The following is an 18494-nucleotide window of genomic DNA, read 5'->3' as shown; positions in this document are numbered from 1 at the left end:
TTTAAATTGTTTTTTTTACAACTGATCTGAGGATGAAAAGCAACTTTGCCATAAAGTTCACCAGCTGCAGAACTTTTCTCTGTCCCATAATTCTCCTTAGATGAGGTTCAAGTGTTTTGGTGGGGAAACTTCCAGAACAGATTATTTTTTATTTTTCCCCAGCTTGTTTTAGTGTGGTTTATGTTCCTCCATAGGTGCATGCACACAACTTGCAAATATTAGTGAGAGGTATGCATGTGTTCCTGTGGGACACAGACCTAATACTGAAACTCTCTGTTCTGTTACGGTGCTCACATTGAGTTTATTTTGTCCAGAGGTGTCTATGATTAGTCATTAAACCTCAAATTCTTTCAGTTTTCATACTGAAGTGATAGTTGCTATGAAGTGCTGTTATTATGTTTAAAACAGTAATATTGTATTTAAGAATCTTGGTATTTCTTTTCCTTCATGCAGAATTTGATATGTTCTTACAGACAATTATCAAGTGTGGCAAATTAGAGAGTAACTTTTAACCAGGTTAAAGGCATTTTTGTTCAACAGCCAACTTCTAAAAGTTAACAAAAGGGGCAATGAGGAAAAAACCTGCAAAATCTCAAAATCTCCACAACTGCACAGCTCCTGGCCACCTCCAACTGCATCTGCTCACTTCTCTCTCTCTTGGTCCCAAGGATGGATGCATGCAATTTTAGGAAAGATTGACCTAGACAGAAGGACTTAACCTGCTTGGCATAACTAGCAACACAGGAGAACTTATGGCAGCCTAGAAAGCAAAGAAGAAATCGACATTTGGCTGAGATAACAGGAAGGGCCAACACATAGAAGTCACTACACAACGATCTGCTGGAAAACAGCTCTCAGCCAAAGCACCTTGACCCACACGGTGTAGCAATAACGCAGAGATGCTTCACCTCTTTTAGATTTTATATGAAGAACTGTTTTGTTTTGCTGAAGCTATCAATTTCTAATTTAATTATGCTGAATATTGAATTCTACTTGTGTAACCCCAAATTGTCAATATATTATTTCATTCCTAAGCCTTTCAGGTCCTTTCCTGTAAGACGATTCATCACAGTTCATTGAATTTCAATGCATTGCCCAATTTTTCTTCTTTGCTTGTGTACCAAAAATTACTTACTGTAAAATACTTATTTTAAAACTCTGATGATGACAAAGATATGTCCCCAATGTGATTTCAAGGATACACTTAAAGGAAAAAAAAACAACCTCAGTAATAAATAAGTTGCGTGTTCATGGGATAGGAAGCAGAATAATTACTCAACTGCTTTAAATAAATTGTGGTACCTAATGTTAATCAGCTTTCGTAACCTCAAAAAAAAGGAAGTGAATGTACATTCATTTATATTCATTAACTATGCAGGTTTTCTATTTTAGGAAAGCAGAGGGGTTATCATGAGATTTTTTTTTTTTTAATTTCTCCTGCAGAACACCAGTCCTTGGATCAAAAGCATGATATGATGTTTCACTTCAAATATATATTTTTTCAGGCTTCTATATATTCTCCCCAAAAACAAAGAGTGAAAATTATCTTAACTGTTGATGTACTGAAATAATAGGGAAATAAAATAAATAAGGTTTGAACCCTGGGGGCGCTGACTTTCTCAGGGTTACTTCAAAAGATAAAGGATTTGAAAACTGTGATGTAAAGTGGCAATGATTCCTGATCTGAAATGATTTTAAAGTCAGAGTTCAGGGGCTTGTCAACAAGATTTTTGATACCAAAGGTCTAAAGTGCTTCTAGGTCCTACTGAACTCAGTGCATCGATCTCCTGTGCACCCCAACACACGGCATGTGCCTGTCTAGGCTCCTGGGGCTTCTGCTGAATGAAGATTTTTCCAGAGCTTCTCCTCAGGGTGGGAGCTGGGTCTGCTTGATCTGAGCCTGCTTAAAGATCACAGCAAATAAACCAACAAACCAAAAAGAGCCCCGCAAAAATCAAACAAAATTACCAGAAATTCCAGATACAAGAAGAGTAAGACATTGTTTCAGGCCCTGTTATTTTGGGCTGCTCTTCCTGCAAAAGGCAACACGGTGCCAACCACGGGGCTCTGGGCTGCTACCTCCAAAGCATGAGGAAGCCGCCCAGCATGAGGAACATGCCTTGAGACAGGATGAATGTTTGGTGAGAATGGTTAGACCATTTCAGCATTCCCTGCTGTCAAAAAAGCCCACTTTTCTGTGCCACAGGAATGTCCAGAAAAGCAGAAACAGGGCACGACTTCCTTAGGATGAGCTGAAAATCTCTGCATAATGGCCTAGCAGTGCAACATTTAAGTGAACAAAGCACTAAAGCCAGACGGATCAGAACTGCTCAGGAACGACAGTGCTGAGCTTATAAACTTGTTTGTGCGAGGCAGCTGACAGCTGAGGTGGGAACCAACACACAAGAGCAAGCTCAGTGCTTCCTGCCCACTCTGCATCCCCACAACAGGGATTTTAGAGGTCAAATACTGAAGTGTGTATCCATTTAATGCAAGGTTTACTAATTGCTATCAATTACAGCATAAAATCTTCCTTTAATACAGGTGGGAAACCCTGGCTTTTCTTGGGGTGTTCCATACCAACTGACCTACTGCTGTCATTTACCTGGCAGGCTGGCAGGCAGGTGAGGCAGAAAACACCATAAATTCACTAGTAACACGGGGAAGAAAACCCTCCCCAGTGACTACCTCATGTTCTAAGACAAGAAGTAGAAAATTAAGCATCCCAAATTACCAAGAAAGAATATATTTTTCCTCATTCCCGACCCCCCCCCCTTTTTTTTTAAGCAGCTCCCCGTAGGAGTGTAGCAGAGCATCCTGATTTCAGTGAAAGCACTGGGAAATGTTTCAGAGAAGCAGAGCAGCCAAAGGGTCAGGTTATCAGTTTCAACTAATATAAGACAATTGAAGTGAAAAGTGATGTATCTGAAAGGTAAAAAACAAAATGCAGAACTCCATTACCAAGAAGGTGAACAGGAAAACAGCATACAAATGTATTTGGGCAACTGAGTAGTAAAGAGAAGGGAAATTCACCTAGGTGCTGCTACGAAGAGGAGTCCCAGCCATGGGCTCAGACTGCACACTGTGCAGGAGTATTCCTCAAGACTATTTGGAGCAACATCAGATACCTAAACCAAAATTGCTTTAATTCTCCACTGATGTCTATTAAATTGCACTGATGTGGTGGAGCTCTCCCATGTCCCCACAGGTCCCCCACAGACAGCAAGACACAGGTGCTAGCTCCAAGAGAGGAGCATTTCTGCCTGATTTCCATTTCCTACCAGAAAACCTCATGCTTGGAGGGAAGCTTGCAAGAGCCTGTTGTGATTCCTTGGTACCATCCATGTGGCACAGAGAAGCTGCCTCCCTCCTAACATCTTAACTGATTTGGGAGCAATTCCTCACCTTGATTGTTAAAGACTAAAACCAAACTACAAATGATCGATTCCAGCATTTGAAGCCCAGGAGGAAATTTAAAAACCAGCTTACATGGCCAGGCTTTCAGTGAAAATAGGCCCTTGCTGAGAATAGGCAGAGCATCTCTGAGCTTAGCGGAGCTGACAGCTACATTTGCAGGACAACTGCACCGTGTACATTTGCAGGGTGTTGGAGCAGCAAACGGGAACTCAGTTGGCTGATTCTCGGCACACAGAAGGGTTAACCTTACCTTTCACGACAGAAGTTAACCCAAATAAGGTCTGTGCCATTCAGTCTGAAGGGAAAAGAAATCAATTCTGGTTCCCGTGAGTAGGATTTCACCACTTGATTAGAGAAAGAAATGAATCTTTAAAGTATACTTACAGGAAAGGTATTTGCCATATGCATGAGAGATGGGAATGGCTGCATCCCAAGTTAATGAAATCAAGTCTTCTGTGCCTGTTTGAGGATTTCATCTATTTGAATTATGCAAATATCAAATATAACTTCGTTGTATAAAACTTCAAAATGAGAATGCTATCCGTACACCCAGGGAGGCCGAAATAATATCCCCACTCCCCAAATTTAACACTGATTGAAGGCCAACAAGAGGTTATGATGCGGTCCTGCCGCACTGCGTTCGTGCTGTGACAGTCAATTTAGAGGACATTCCTGCCTGTCAGTAAATAAACGTGAAGTCATTTTAAATTTCACTTCCATTTGATAAGGTTAAAGCAATTCTCTCTCGGAGAAAGGCACTCGGAGGCAAGTTTTCAAATGCCAGTCACCAGGCACACCGGGACTAACGGGCATGCTGGCAGTGGAGGAGGGTATCGAGGCAGGCTGGTACAGAGGGCCTGCAGGCAGGGGGGGAGGAAAGCAAAGGAGATGCCCTGATACTCAGAGACCCCAATGAGCAGGAAATGGATCCTTCATTTACAACGGGAACCCGTGTGTGCACCATGCTGTGCAGTCCCAAGCCAGATTTCTGAAAGTCTGAGTTTGCCAGCAGGTATTTGCCAAGAAAATGTTGAACCTTATGAACATTTGCTTGCTGCACCTTTCCAAATTCAGCACCCTCCTAGGGCAGGATGCTGAGTCAGTGCCACACCATGGAGTAACAATCATAACCTCCTCCTTCCAACCCAGCAGAGGCCTGGGCTTTGCAACCAGACATCCCTTAACTCCTGGCATGGGCATCCAAACCACAGACTTGCAGAAATCAGCATGTTCTCTGCCCCAGAAACTGAACTAGTTTGGTTCAGCTCTCCAGTTGGAAGGTTGTCCCTGAACATGTCCTTCTCATGATTAGAAATTTTCTCATTTCTGCCTGTGCTCATTCATGGCCCCTGTAGACCTATTAGTTCTTGTGCCAACGCCATCATTTAGATCAATGCAGAGAACATGGTAATATTTTGTAATATCAGAGAATTTGTACTGCAGGACAGTGTTTCCTAAATTGTCAATATGCTCTTTATAATAGAAAGGAATGCATTTAAATGTTGGCTTGGACCAGAAGACAAAAAGAAAAGGGACATTTGAATTTCAAGTTGCTATCAAAAAGCTTCTTAGAATTCAGCAGACGTGCATGGAAGTAGGAATAGGAAAAGTGAAGGGAATCACGACAGTGGAAAGTTCCTATCTCTCTAGACATTCACATTTAACAGTGAACTCCCACGGCTGCCTCCAAGTACAGTAGGTGGGGAAAGTCCTTTAAGAAAGGGCACAAGAGAAGCATTGAAAGACAGATGAGGTACACGGTCCCAAACCCCCACAGGGACAGAGAGGTGAGATCTGCTCTGGCTTTGCTCAGAGGCATCTCTGATGGTCCCTCGTACTCACCAGACCAGCAGACAGCGGTTTCAGAAGAACTCTGTCTTCCAGCCGTCCTATTGCAGGCTACTCTCCTTATAGACCAAATTAGCAAATCCATACTCAGCATGGATTTAGAGCTCCATAAATTCAAAGTTAATCAAGGGTACTATGACTTTGAGACAGTCTCTAAGCTGGAGGGGAAGACTCGTGCAAGGTCCCTGGCTCCACAGCTGAGACAAGGGTGACTGCAAACTCTTTGACATAAGGCCTAACTTTAACAGGTCCGGCTGTTTCTGAAGATGCACACAGCAAGACTGCTATGCTTAACTGGTTGCACCATGAGATAAGATTGATTGTCCTGGAGTAACTGCACTGATGGCTGTTCCTGAGTCAGTCTTGCAAGATTTTCAGGTCAGGGTACAAACCAGATCTTCCTCTTTCCTCAGTACTCACTGCCCCAATGTGCTTACAGACAACTCAAAGACAGACATTTCTTAGTTTTGCTACATTAAACAAGATAACCTAATTTTAGCTTCCATTAAGGTTCATCTCCACATTCCCCAGTCATCTTAGCAGCCCTATTCTCCAGCCTCGATGCGGGTAGTTAGACATCACGTTTTGTCAAAAGTTCAAGTTTAAACAAGAATATATTTTAACCCATTACATTTCAGTACCAAAGTTCCTGCCCTAGAACCAATGTCCGAGTTTTCAAAGGTATGTGTATGCCTGCAAATACCAACAGAAGCCTTTACAAATCTAGGCAGGAGTCGATATCATTATTATTACCACTAAAATTTAAGTATTCAGGCTTTCACGACAAAAAGATTACTCAGATACCATCTTTTGAATACCTCTGACACAACCCAATCCAGCCGTTTTAGACGTGGGTTTCTGATCTGTTGAATGAGCTCGTGATACAAAGTCAGAAGGCTCTCACTATCTACAGGGCAAGGGCAAACAATTCCACTTGTCCAGCAGGCCCTCTTTTGACTTTGTCCTTCACCACACGACGTTAGTTCTTATCTAATGGTCAGAAATGTGGCATGTTAAAGTTGCACCCACAGCAAAGACTGTTTGAATCTCTCTGTACGGTATTGCTGCGGTACTGCAATCTTTCGTCACCTTAAAGGCTTAATTCTGATCATTGGCCCAGTTATGGCAGCTTGAAGAGCTTTTCTTCTATAGCTCTCCTTAAGCATTCCCTTGAGATTCGGTTCTTGAACACCTTCATTCTTAACGCCTTTAAGGGACAAATTTAAGGTCAGTTTTCTTTTGGAAATCAGGGAGCCCAAGAGTTTTCTTTACTGTAGAAACATAATGTGAGGCACAGGACAAAAAAAAAAATCAGCAAATACTGGAGCTCATCAAAAGAGACACATTTTAACTCCTCTAGATTAAAATTAAATGCACCCCAGTAATGTATAGAATTTTTTCTTTATAAGTTTATGGTCTAAGAATGTGTAGGAAAAATGACCTTTCAATAACAAAAGTTTTAGAGAGAGCATTTCAATTTTTTCTTGTTCAGCCAAACTCCTTTTTCCACCATCTTAAAAGCATATATTCTTCCTGTCTGAAGGCAGCCCCTGATTAATTGACAATTTTGGCATATACAGAAAGTTTCAGGGCAGACATACAGGGACAGACCTAGCACTCATCTGGCAACTCCTTTCTCTTTGTGATAATCCCACATTGGCATCTGTGGGAGAAGGAACAAGCAAGAGGGATTTTCCTGTACTATTCACATCAAGTTTCTGGCACTCAGCACCACGAGGACTTTCCAAACTAGAGACTGTATCTTGTTCTTGACAGCACTATCCTTCAAGGTTATATTTAATCCCTTTTGGAGCCCACATTTACATTTGGTCTCCACGACTATAAATTCCACAATTCAAATTTTACACTTCATGGAAGAAGTGCTCAAATAGTTGTAGTTACTGTACTTTAAGGGGTACACATATACTGAACTCAACAGATTTTTCTAGGAAGGAGCAATCAGGACAGCCTCCTAACATTCCTTCAAATCAAAATCACCTTCAGCAGCACCCTGTTAGATACAGCACCAAAACAAGGGTGAGCTGAAGGCAGCCCCTCCTTGAGCTACACAAGATAATCATTGCATTCAACAAAAAACAACCTGGCAATATTATATGGCAGAGTAAAAACAAAGCAGCCTTGCATAAATATTATATGAATAGGGACAAAATATTTAGTCTCCCCTCCGAAAAGGGCTGTATCTGAGAAGCTCTTTTACAGAGTTCAACGAGAGATTGGAGCAGAAGGGCTTCTTGAATACCTGTGCAGATGCTACCTAATAAAACACGAGGAGAGAAAGCCATTTATGCTGGGTGAGGACCAGTATGGATAACTAAGCAATTTTGTCTTCTCTAATACACCTTTGTGTCTGGGGTTCTTTACACACATGAGTATAATTGAGTTTCCTGGTAACTATTATGTATGTGCACCTGTTTGCAGGTGGATGTCAAGTGTTGTTTGAGTGCTCATACAACTCTCTCTCTCTGCACGTCTCCCTAACAAGCAGACAGCTGGTTTCAGAGAGACCCTCAACTCTAACCCCATCAACTGCACTTCCAACTTGAATACCTTCTTTAAAAATTCATAGAAACAAATATGCTAAGTGCCTTTAAGAGACAATTAAACGTAACAACCAAGAGAATGGAAACAACTTAAGGAGAAGCAAGGGAAAGTTAGCTCATATCAATACTGGACCTCTTTCTCAGTTTCACCAATCCTTGTAAGTTAGTATTTATACAATGAAGAGGCTTTTGGCAAACTCATTTAATCCATAAATGTTTAGCCTTGATATTACTCATACATCTGCAACAGAGTTCAGAGGATAACTGCTTTCTCACTTAAGCATAAGACTTACATCTACCAGTACAAACACACTTATGATGCCCTCAAAAAAGGCAAAGAAGGTGCTACAACGTGTGCCAACCATAAGTCGAAATCTTAACTGTTTATCTTCTGTGGAAATTCTATCATATTTGTTTTTCAATTTTGCTACCTATCCAGTGAAATTATAGGCTTAGGAACTCACTTGTAACAAGGAAAGAGACAAAAATAATCTTTAACCTGTTCGTTGGCAGTTCATCGGTTCTCAGTTTCTAATACAAATTTTGCCTTTAGGAAATCAAAAAGTTATGTAGGATAAAATTGAAAGCTTCATATTACTAATAAATGCTCATAAATTAAAGTTGTCTTCTATTAAAATTCACAGGCTAGCAATCATTGTTTAAAGATAATGGTCTTAACATCAGCTAGGAAAACAAAAGATTTAATTTTGCGAAATGTGGTATAATTGGAATATGAAACAATAGAGGAATAGATAATGCATTTAATTTTCACAGGTGAAGACTTCAATAAATCATGTGTGAACTTGCCACAAATGAGACCCATTTACTAAAACTGGGAAGTCTGAAGAGCAATCTGTGTTTGAGATGGTGTCTGGCTCAGAAAAGATAGCAAGAAAACAGAAAGTGGAAAATTAATGCTTAAGAAAATAGTCTCTTGACCAAAGAATGAGGGCAGTCAACCAGAATCAATAGGACAGGGTTTCCCAAAGTAGGGGTGCTGATTTTTAGCTGAGAACAATCTCCCTCAATTCATTTCATACCTGGATCAACGTCTATATTTCTCCATTTAGATGGAAATAAATCTTCTTGCTTTCTTTTCTGTTCTTTGGAGAAAGAGACAGCTCCCAGGCTTTTGACTTGTGAGAAAACATGCCCTAGAGTGGGTTTGCCATGAGCCAGGATGGGTTTTTCAGAGCTGAAATGACACAGCTCAATCTCATCTCCCCAAATGCAGCAGCCTCCTCCCTGTTTCTTGAGGGATGGTGCCTGCACTTCCCACCTTCCTTCTCCTAGTGTATACCTAGGGGTGCTGGAAAACACAAGGGCTGAAAGGTATGGGGAGAAGATACACAAATGGAAGGGAGACAGGATGCACAGAAGCAAAGACAGTAGTCCTCTGCGAGGACAACACACATAAAGAATGATGTGGATTACACTGGTAGTGAATTTGCTTCTCCAAGTGTAGTATTTTCAGGGTTAGGTTGTTTTTAAAGCTGCAGACTTCACTTTCAAGCAATTTTTAAGTACTCTAATGCAAAGTGTAATCACGCATTGATTTTTCCATTAAAACTACAAAAGTCTTAAATACCCTGGGGGTACTGGCCTCAATTAGTCCCTATTCTTACATTCTTTTTCTCTCTGCACCATTTTGCCATCCCTCTGAGTAGGAGAAAAGGAAGACCGTCTATTTAAGCCAAAAGCACCATCTCCTAGTACATGAGTCCAGTTAAAAGCAGTAGTAGATAAATTGCTTTCTCTACAATAGGGAGGAAAATTATGCTGTTTTTGCTTATGTTCATTTTTAAATTGCATTGTGGAAAAACGGAAAATATCTAGATACCTGGACTTCAGAAGTTTGCCTTGAGTGTATTTTACTGTGGCTATGTTTTGTTGTTGTTGTTGTTTTTTGGTTTTGTTTTGTTTTTTGAAACAACAAAAGTCCCACAGCTCATCAGAGGAGGCTGGCTGTACACAATTGCCCCGAGAAGCTGAGATCCCTGAATGCAGTCTTTCCATTGTCATCTGCTGAATTGCTGAGCTTCGGTTTTGTGCTACCAGTGTTCGCTAGCATTGATTAGTTTTGCTGTTGACACCAGGTTAATACTTTTGCAGAAAAGAGGAAAGCAAAATTTCCTGAACACCACCAAGTAAATCCCTTTCTTTGATCTCTCTTCTAGAAAGCAACATCTAAAGGAAAAATCTTACTGGTGGCAGGGGCGGGTGTCTCATTCGGCTGAATAATCAGCCCCTGGTCTCTGGATCCAGGTGTTTCATGCCCCCTGCTCAGCCCCTGCTACTCATTGCAGAACATGCAGTCTCCTGCTTGTCTTGTGTACTTCGAAGCCCTGCTCAGGGAAATATATAGATGAAGACACCGTATAAAACACATAGATGAAAATCATATCCAGCCTACAATATATTTATCTTCAGGCACCTCTCCAACAAAGTCTCTGAAGAAAGGCAGCTGAGTGGAATGATTAAAGAAATGAACCGAGAGGAGTCGATGAAGCTGAGTTTAAAGAACATGGGCTGGAGCTGTGTTCTTCTGGAATCTAATCAATTAGGTTATTCTTTCAATTTTTGTTCTACCAAGTTTTACCTTTTTCAGTAAGGAAAAAAAAAAAAAAAAAAGCCAATTTCCAGCCTACGAAGAAGCATCTAATTTTCCTGTAACAAAAGTCCTACCACTGTCAAGCTATGCAGTGCCTGAGTCATCTCTAGATGACAACCATGTATTTTTTGCAGAGTACTTGAAGTAATTTGTCCTCCTGAAAATCCAATTGCCAAGTGCCTTGCAGAATACATTTCCTTAGTGATCTTTGGAAAGGCTATTTCTACACACAATACCTTTATTCTGAGCAAAATATTAATCTGCCAGCAGTAGTATATCAGGGGGAGAAAACAGTGATCCAGCTCAAGTTCCAAGAGATCTTTTTAATTTCTGACTCAATGTTTTATCTATCTTTAGCTTATGGCCAGGTTCAGTTGTGTCCATGGTGTTTGTAGTGGCATTTGGGGTTGTGATAGAATAGCCTCCATCATTTTAACAGCCACCACCTCTAGCTTTTCCAGTCTTTGCTCATTGTATTTGGATTTAGCAGGAGGGACTGCCTTTCCTTCTGTGGAACTCACCAGAGTCTCAGCAAAGCCTCTAATTTCTTTTACTCCATAAAACAGACCAGAAGCTACCTGTACCATACCACGACACACGAAACCAACACTGCTACCTTCTTCAAGCTGACACTCTGTGTATCTGAGAAACATATTAAAGCATTTGACAAAAGGAAAATATAAATAAAGCCACCACAATGCCTTTCTCAGACAGAGGCCCTGCCACTGGTTATGATCTGTGCAACAATTTCATAGCAGCTGGATTACTCTGATCCTTCCCTCTTCTGGAAGAGAGAGGTGGGATGGCTGGACATCTCGTGGTGGCCAGGAGACAGAAAAGCATGCCAGGATGCTGGCGGGCAGGCGGCAAAGTGCCCCCAGCACCTTGCAGCCCCTCTGCTGCACAGAGAGGAGCGCTGCTCTGAAGGGCATGCTGGAAGCACATAACAAAGAAAAGCAGTGCATATAGCAACACTAAAGGACTTTTCAATTTCAATGTATTTACCGTGGTAGGCCCGAGGCTGCTTTATACAAAATAATTAAAGCCTTCAGCAGAAGCACAAAACTGAAGCTGGCAAGGGAAATACCACAGAAGCTTCAAAAGTGGTAAATTTTCCATCTGGGACAGTCAAAACTCGCTTCATTTTTGAGTACAAGTTCAGGCCAGTCTGATCTAAGCACACAGGTGCTTTTGCATAAAAGCAGCCTTATATCAGTGACCGGATTAGGAGGAAAGTAGCCAAGACCCGCATGGCTGGCACGGGCCTGCTGCCGCTGAGGTGCGCCCCGCCGGTGGCTGGCACAGGGCCTTGTCCCACACGGCTCCCCTTAACGACTGCTGGAGATTAGCGATTAAGTTAATGATTCCTGAAGATTTTTAACTGACATAGATTCAGCTATGGAAGTGCCCTCTTTTACTAACGTTAATAATTCCTGCACTAGCTGGGTCTCCCTTTTGCAGGACCCTTCTGTCACATTCCCTCCCTTTCTTTGCTGTGACCCAGCCGAAGTCCCCAAACCCACCCTTTGTCAAGAGCTCCCTGATGGGGGCAGGTGCCTCAGCTCAGGTGTTGGAGCAGCCAGAGGGCCCCAACATCACTCTGTGGCCATTTAGGTATCTCTCTCATCACCGTCTGGCCCTTCACAGCCCCAGCACAAAGACAAGAGTGTCACGGTGGGCTGAGAACTAGGAGGCTTTAAATACTATTAAAAACTTGCATTTCATCAAAGTGCCATCCGCCCAGTATTTTCATAAGCACATTTACCTGTTCTATTTCTGCTGCTGGAGGTGGAGAAACTTCTATAATCAAGTGCTGCCGTGAGCCACTCAAAAATTAAGTCCAGCTATATTTTCCTTGCTGTTGAGTCACCCACACTCAAGCAGACCCATGCTGCCCTTCACTAGAAGACAGATCTGCTGTCCCAACATGAGCAAAGCTGCTTTAACAGCTATGGAAAACCCACACCGTGTCACCCAGTCTGATCTGCCCTGCTCATATGGATGGGCTGAGCCACTGGAGGCACTGGAGTTTTACCACCTCACTCAGAAGATGATCAAATAAATCACATGCACAGAGATTGCAGGAAGCTTGCCCCAGGCTTTCTGAAGCCCCACAAGCCTAATTTCAGGAGCAGGAGCATTAAGCAGAGCCTCCTTACATGTACCATCATATCTTCCTCGAAGCCAACAGCAATAATGGGAAAGAACCTGGAAAGAGCAGCACTGCACAGCCTAGTTTAAAAAACAGAACTGATTTTCTCCAAAACACTGGGACAAATCTGTATTCCCCCACCGGGACAAATCCCAAAATTTGAGCCGAACAGCCCCTGGAAGTGCTCCCTCTCCATCACCAGGTGCAGAATTACAGCGACTGCTGCACCAGTCTCTCCTCTCCACCACAGGCATGGTGAGGGCAGCAGAGACACTAGGGTCAGACATCCCTACCCCACGGACCTCAACCCTCAAACCAGCCTCTCCAGGGTTTAAACCAAAGGACTGGACCCTTGCAGACACCCCCTTGGAAGAAACCCATTCCCCTCGTGCTCAGCCTGCCCAGTACCATGTGCTCCCCTCTTTTGGCCTCTCATCCCCCTCCTCCTCCACCCCAGCTGTGGTGTCAGCCTGGCCGGGGCTCATCCTGCAAGCACCAGTGCCTCCCACAGCACACAGTCTTTCAACATTTACAATTTGTTTTCATGAATTTTCTTGAGTGCTTCACAATAACATGACACTAAAAAAGCACCAGTTCCTTCTTGTGTCTCTTTCCACTTAGCTTTTTCTCATCGTCAAGAGATTTATGAATTTAATCTCCGTTTTGGAGAACTTATCACTTTTAACAACTAGAAGAAGAAAATGCTAAATTGTTTTTATTGCTGTTAGATGTTTGAAGACATCTTGCTATATGCTGTCATTTACATTTCACATTAAAAGTGAAATATGTTGTAAATGAGCAAATATTTGTTTTAATTTGACCCATCTGTTAAATGAAAAACAAAGAGGACTTCTAAATCACTATATTTAAATTCAGCAATTTGTAAACAATTTATATGTTCATTTCTTCTGGGTTAAAACTGCCCTAAAGCATCACTCTTATGAAATCTCCAAATTAAATTGCTTTGCATTGTTCTCAGGGATGCAAGCCACAGTTTCTTCCTCTTCAGTTTATTAATTTATTTCCCAACCCAAGTTAATTAGCAAGACTCATATTAAGAGCCATTTAAAATACGCCACTGAAATCATTTCAGGGGATTCACAGAAGTGTCTACCAGCTCCAGAAAGCTGAGAGCAGAGAAAGCGTCAGATACCGGTGGCAAATTCCCGTAAGATAAAGCAACTCGCTTGTCCTTTCATTTATTTTTTTTTTTAACACTTCTGCAAGCAGCAACGGGTCTGCCCTACTCCACACTAGACTATCAGCAAGCAAGAAAAATAATCAAGGAGGGGAAGAAAAGCCGCAGTAATTTACCTTCACCTCTCAACCTGACTAGAACTTGCTACAGGATTTGGATCTTAGACTGGACTTTAATGTAGCTGTGGGTGATAATTTACAAGGAGAGCGAGATCCACAGACATTTAAGGATCCCACAGTAGCACTTAACTTAAAGAGCAAAGCCTTATCCCTTTTTCAGCTCTGTGCAACATGCTGCATTTAGCTTCAGCTGTTAAGCTTCCAGCCCAGAAGTCAGTACTTTTGGTGGACTCAGGTATCAAGAGCCCTTTTAATCATCCTGATACGGGGGCTCTCGTCCCTGACTAATAGATGCCTTGTGCGAGGAGACGATTTCTTCTTCAGATGTGCACCCTGGGCACGCGGAAGAGCCGTGCACAGCCTGCAGCGTCACGTCTCCCATCTGGAGGGTGACGGCAGGCACAGCACGCAGCTCCAGCCTGCCCCATGCCTGAGTCACAGGCCTTGTCTGACAGGTTTCCACCACACCTGCAGCAGAAAACGTGCTTGTTGCACCCTGGACTCCTTGCCCTGCACCCTTCCCTGCCCCAGACCAGGGCAAAAGCAGGACTAGCTGAGGAAGCAAGGGATTCTCAAGTCATCACCATCAACATAAAACTCTAGAATTGGGCAGATCCACAAGTTTCAGCTCCCCCTCTGCAATATCAAGCAGAGCATCAAAAATCAACACAGGAATCCTAGGTCTGCTGTGCATTCCTACACAAGATGGTTCATTTATTATACCCGGTATCGTATTAAGCAACCCAACAAAACAAGAACTAGCTGTAATTCAGCCAGGACATGATTAAGGGTACCTCTAAGAGCATCAACAAATGTGGAGACTGCATGGATCACTGCCTGGAAAGAGTCCAAGTTGGTAAAATGACAGCTTGATTAGTTTCTGTCTGACAAATGTGGCAAGAGAGATCAGAATCAAACATAATTCCAAGGTTATAGGCCTTCAAATAAAACCGAGAAAAAAATCAAAAAGGGCAACAGCAATTTGCAAGACCAGATCAGCTGCCCAGCCCAGCTCCCTCAATGCTCGGATGCAACACAGCCACGGAAAGCTAAATCAGTGCACTTCAGGGAGCATCCCCAGTTAACAGGGACATGCCTTCAGAGCGGGACAAGCTTTATATCTTGCAAGACAGTCTGCCCTCTTATTAAGGGCCTTACTAAATATGCATGTATTTGTAATTTAATGGGAAGACATGCAAGTAGAGCTACTTTATGTCCAGGCAGCTGTGGCTATTGCTACCACAAAGGTCAAGCAGCAACATCCTGTTACCACTATTGCTGCACGTAGACATGCAGTATAATCAGGCAACATAAATATTAGACAGTAAATGGATTTTTCCTTTTGTCTTCCCTCCCACCTGTTCTAACAACAAAAATGGTCAGAAACATGCAGAGAAATCAGGTTTCTTAAATATGTCATTGCAACCAAAAGTATGCCTCTCCATCTCGGACCAGTGTCAAACAATACATCCCTCATTTGGGGGAATTTGGCGAGGCAAGATGCAGGCCTCTGGTTTTCCTTCCTTTGTGGGAAAGGGGCAGGGTAGAAGAGGCAGAGTAGAAGAGGGATCTTACCCAGGAATAGAGTGATCTGTCTCCTGGAGCTCTTGCCCTCCGAGCTCTCACTTTTCCTTAGGTACTGCTCCTGGTGTCCTAGGTCACCTTTCACCGCCACAGTTCCTTTCTTGTGGATCTTCAGGGCCTTCATCATGCTGTGGCACATGAAGGTGACACACCCCAGCACTATGATGTACACAGCAAAAGCAGTGAAGATGCTGGCCTGAAAAACAGGCCACTTGGAGGAGAGGCTGGTACAGATGGTCATGTTGTCTGTATCGGGTAACTGGTGTCTGGGAGTTGGCTTCATGCAGCCCATCGTACTTTCGTAGCCCTCGATGATTTCCAGGGGATATTCTGTGCCCATGGCAAAAAGCAGGGGCAGAGCCACGATGACAGATGTCACCCAGACAAAGGCGATGAGCAGCTTCACTGTGCGGGGTCCAGAGAGTGCCTTGAACTTGAAGGGGTGGCAGATAGCCACGTACCTCTCAAAGCTGAGGGTGGCCACATGCAGCACGGTGGCATAACTGCAGGCTTCAAAAAGGAAACAGTAGAGCTTGCAAGCCACATTGCCATTTGGGGTGCCAAAAGGTCTCCAGATGGCGCTGAAGAACTCCACAGGCATGCCAAGCAGGATGACCAGGAGGTCTGAACAGGCCAAACTCACCATGTGATTCGTGACCTCCTTCTGCAAGTAGCCTTTCTTCTGCAGGATCTTGGTGGCCTTGATGGTGATGCTGTTGCCCAAGATGCCTGCTACAAAGATGCAGATGTCAAGAGAGGCCATAGTGATCTTGATCCAATGAGACACCTCAAACTCTGGGATATGAGTGTGGTTAATGCGATGAAAACAGTCTGAAGAGGATGTCTGTCCTTCCATGAGCAGCCCCTGGAACGATGAAGAGGGAAGAAGAGCTTCCCTGATGTCCAAAATGACAGAAAATAGATCCTTTCTTGCTTTGCCCTCTTCACCAAGACACACAGGTCAGAACAATCAGGTACTATGAAAGTGTCTCAACTAGACACACCTGTGGGTTTTGTAAGCAACAGCAGCTGAGTCAGTAATCTGAGTGGGAGAGAAAGTGTCTTAGCTCTTACCAATCTGTAGCAAAGCTGCCATACTCCAGCCCTCTGCGCTGTGAACTGCACTCCTTTCAGCTCCTGCCTCTTCTGTGAGTGAAGGCAGTTTTCTGTCCTGACCACAGCAGGAGGAAGTCAGAGTTTCTATGTGGTTATCACTGGTCTGTTAACCATTAACCTAAATCTTGGTTATCCCTATGTACTGATAGCAAAGCACGCTTAGAGAGAAAAGAAAAAGAAAAAGAAACTCCCAAGTCTGAAACACTTCCTGTAACAGGAGCTCCTTCTCAGGGACAAAAAGAGGTGTTTCCCTGAGACCTGTTAGGTTGGTGGGGTGAGGCTGAGTGTGTGTGCACAGGCGCTGAAGAGAAAGTATCTCCTCATGAGTTTAACATTAACCATTAACCATTAACTTTACTTCTCTATGTGGTGACACCAACATGCTTTACTACTTTACATTACCTTTAGTGAAGATCTCAGCGTCTGGTGCAGCAGTGTTTGTTGTGCAGCTTCTGTGGCCATGGATCCATTTACGTCAACAGGAGGTTCTGGTTTTTCATTGCTGATGATGAATCTCTTCAGAAATGATAAGCTGAACAAGATATAAACATATTGATCGTCTCCCTTTAAATTTCCATCTTCTCATGTTAGATAACAAAAATAGTGAAGTTAGCAGTCCCGACCATGCTGGTGCTTTCTAATAATCAAGAGTAGCAGGGGATGAAAATGTACTTCCCTCTCCTGTGTCTCACCCCAGGGAGAATGAATTTAATGCACTCTTTAGTTTTAGTTTCAAACCATAGCACTGAAGGCTCCCAAGGTAACCCCTGGAAACATTTAATTAGAGGGTGTGTATATGGATTAGGAAACCTTTAAATTACAATGCAAAACAGCAGAACAGCTTTTGCAGCTATAATCAAGAGAGGCCCAATACAGTGATCTGTTCCAATACCAAATCTAAGAACAGTGGGTTCACAAAGTGATTTTTATTAACTAGACAAGCTCATGTGACACTTTCAGCTTGTAATAAAAGAGAAACATTAGAAAGCTGTTATTAAGCAGTCTCCTCACATTCACTGGTTATCACTGTACCTCAGCAGCCCAAGTACATAATGAACAAAAGATGCCCAAAACAGGATAATCAGCACCTGTTCCTATGCATTATTTATGCAGTCCTATTTCAGAAAAAAAAAAAAAAAAAAAAAAAAAAACACCTCAAACCTTGCACAACTTCAAGCCCTGTACTCCCAGTCATCTCTCCTTATGTTTGATAATTCACATTTGTTCTGCTCAGACAAGCTTTCTATTATTACCCAATTTCTTTCACTTAATTTTACTTTATAAAAGTGTGAACAAAGATTACATATGCATGACTGAATTGTGGAAATGAAGCTAATTAAAATTTGCTGCTTACCATCAAAGGGGAAAAAGGGAGAGAGAGAGCAAAAGAGAGCAAAGAAGACCCAATTGGATTAGATCTCCCCCTTTTTTCCACACCAATTATAAAATGCAGAACACAGTTTTGCAGTTTTCAATATTATCTTTAGAACATACACAAAGTTTATTAACTTTCTAATAAAAAGCTTGTGCCACAAAGGGGATAGGAAGGAAAGAGATGATTGTGGTTATTCATAAAGGGAGGCCATTACAAAAAAAAATTAAAAAAAATCTTACGTAAGTTAGTGGAGTAGATAAACCAGTGGTGAGTATTCTTGAGATGGGTATAAAATCCCTATCATGGGTTATTATAAAATATATATCTTTCTTGAGGGAGACATTTCTACCCAACTAAATGTGCCTAATGTCTCTTTGTGGCACAGAGGTTGAGAGCTCATGGTCTTTATCCTGGTAGATATGATACCAGGTTATAACCTTATGATTTGTGCAATGGTCTAATTTTAGGGATTTTTTTTTTAAGTTTCCCTTGATACCTCGTAGCCCTGAGTAC

The 18494-nt window shown here is 42.5% G+C and overlaps 1 protein-coding gene across 1 annotated transcript in view; it reads right to left on the bottom strand.

Moving 5' to 3' along the window:
- GPR39 (G protein-coupled receptor 39) overlaps positions 1-16759 on the bottom strand; it is a 72308-nt gene extending 55549 nt beyond the window's left edge. Inside the window, exon 1 of the mRNA XM_013100310.5 lies at positions 15482-16759. Coding sequence (XP_012955764.4) covers positions 15482-16346 — 865 coding nt within the window. The 5' untranslated portion in view covers positions 16347-16759. The remainder of the gene's footprint in view (positions 1-15481) is intronic.
- Positions 16760-18494: the final 1735 nt, after the last annotated feature.

The sequence above is a fragment of the Anas platyrhynchos genome, chromosome 7, assembly GCF_047663525.1.
Source record: "Anas platyrhynchos isolate ZD024472 breed Pekin duck chromosome 7, IASCAAS_PekinDuck_T2T, whole genome shotgun sequence".
Lineage (NCBI taxonomy): Eukaryota > Metazoa > Chordata > Aves > Anseriformes > Anatidae > Anas > Anas platyrhynchos.
This window is presented reverse-complemented; position numbering and strand designations above follow the sequence as displayed.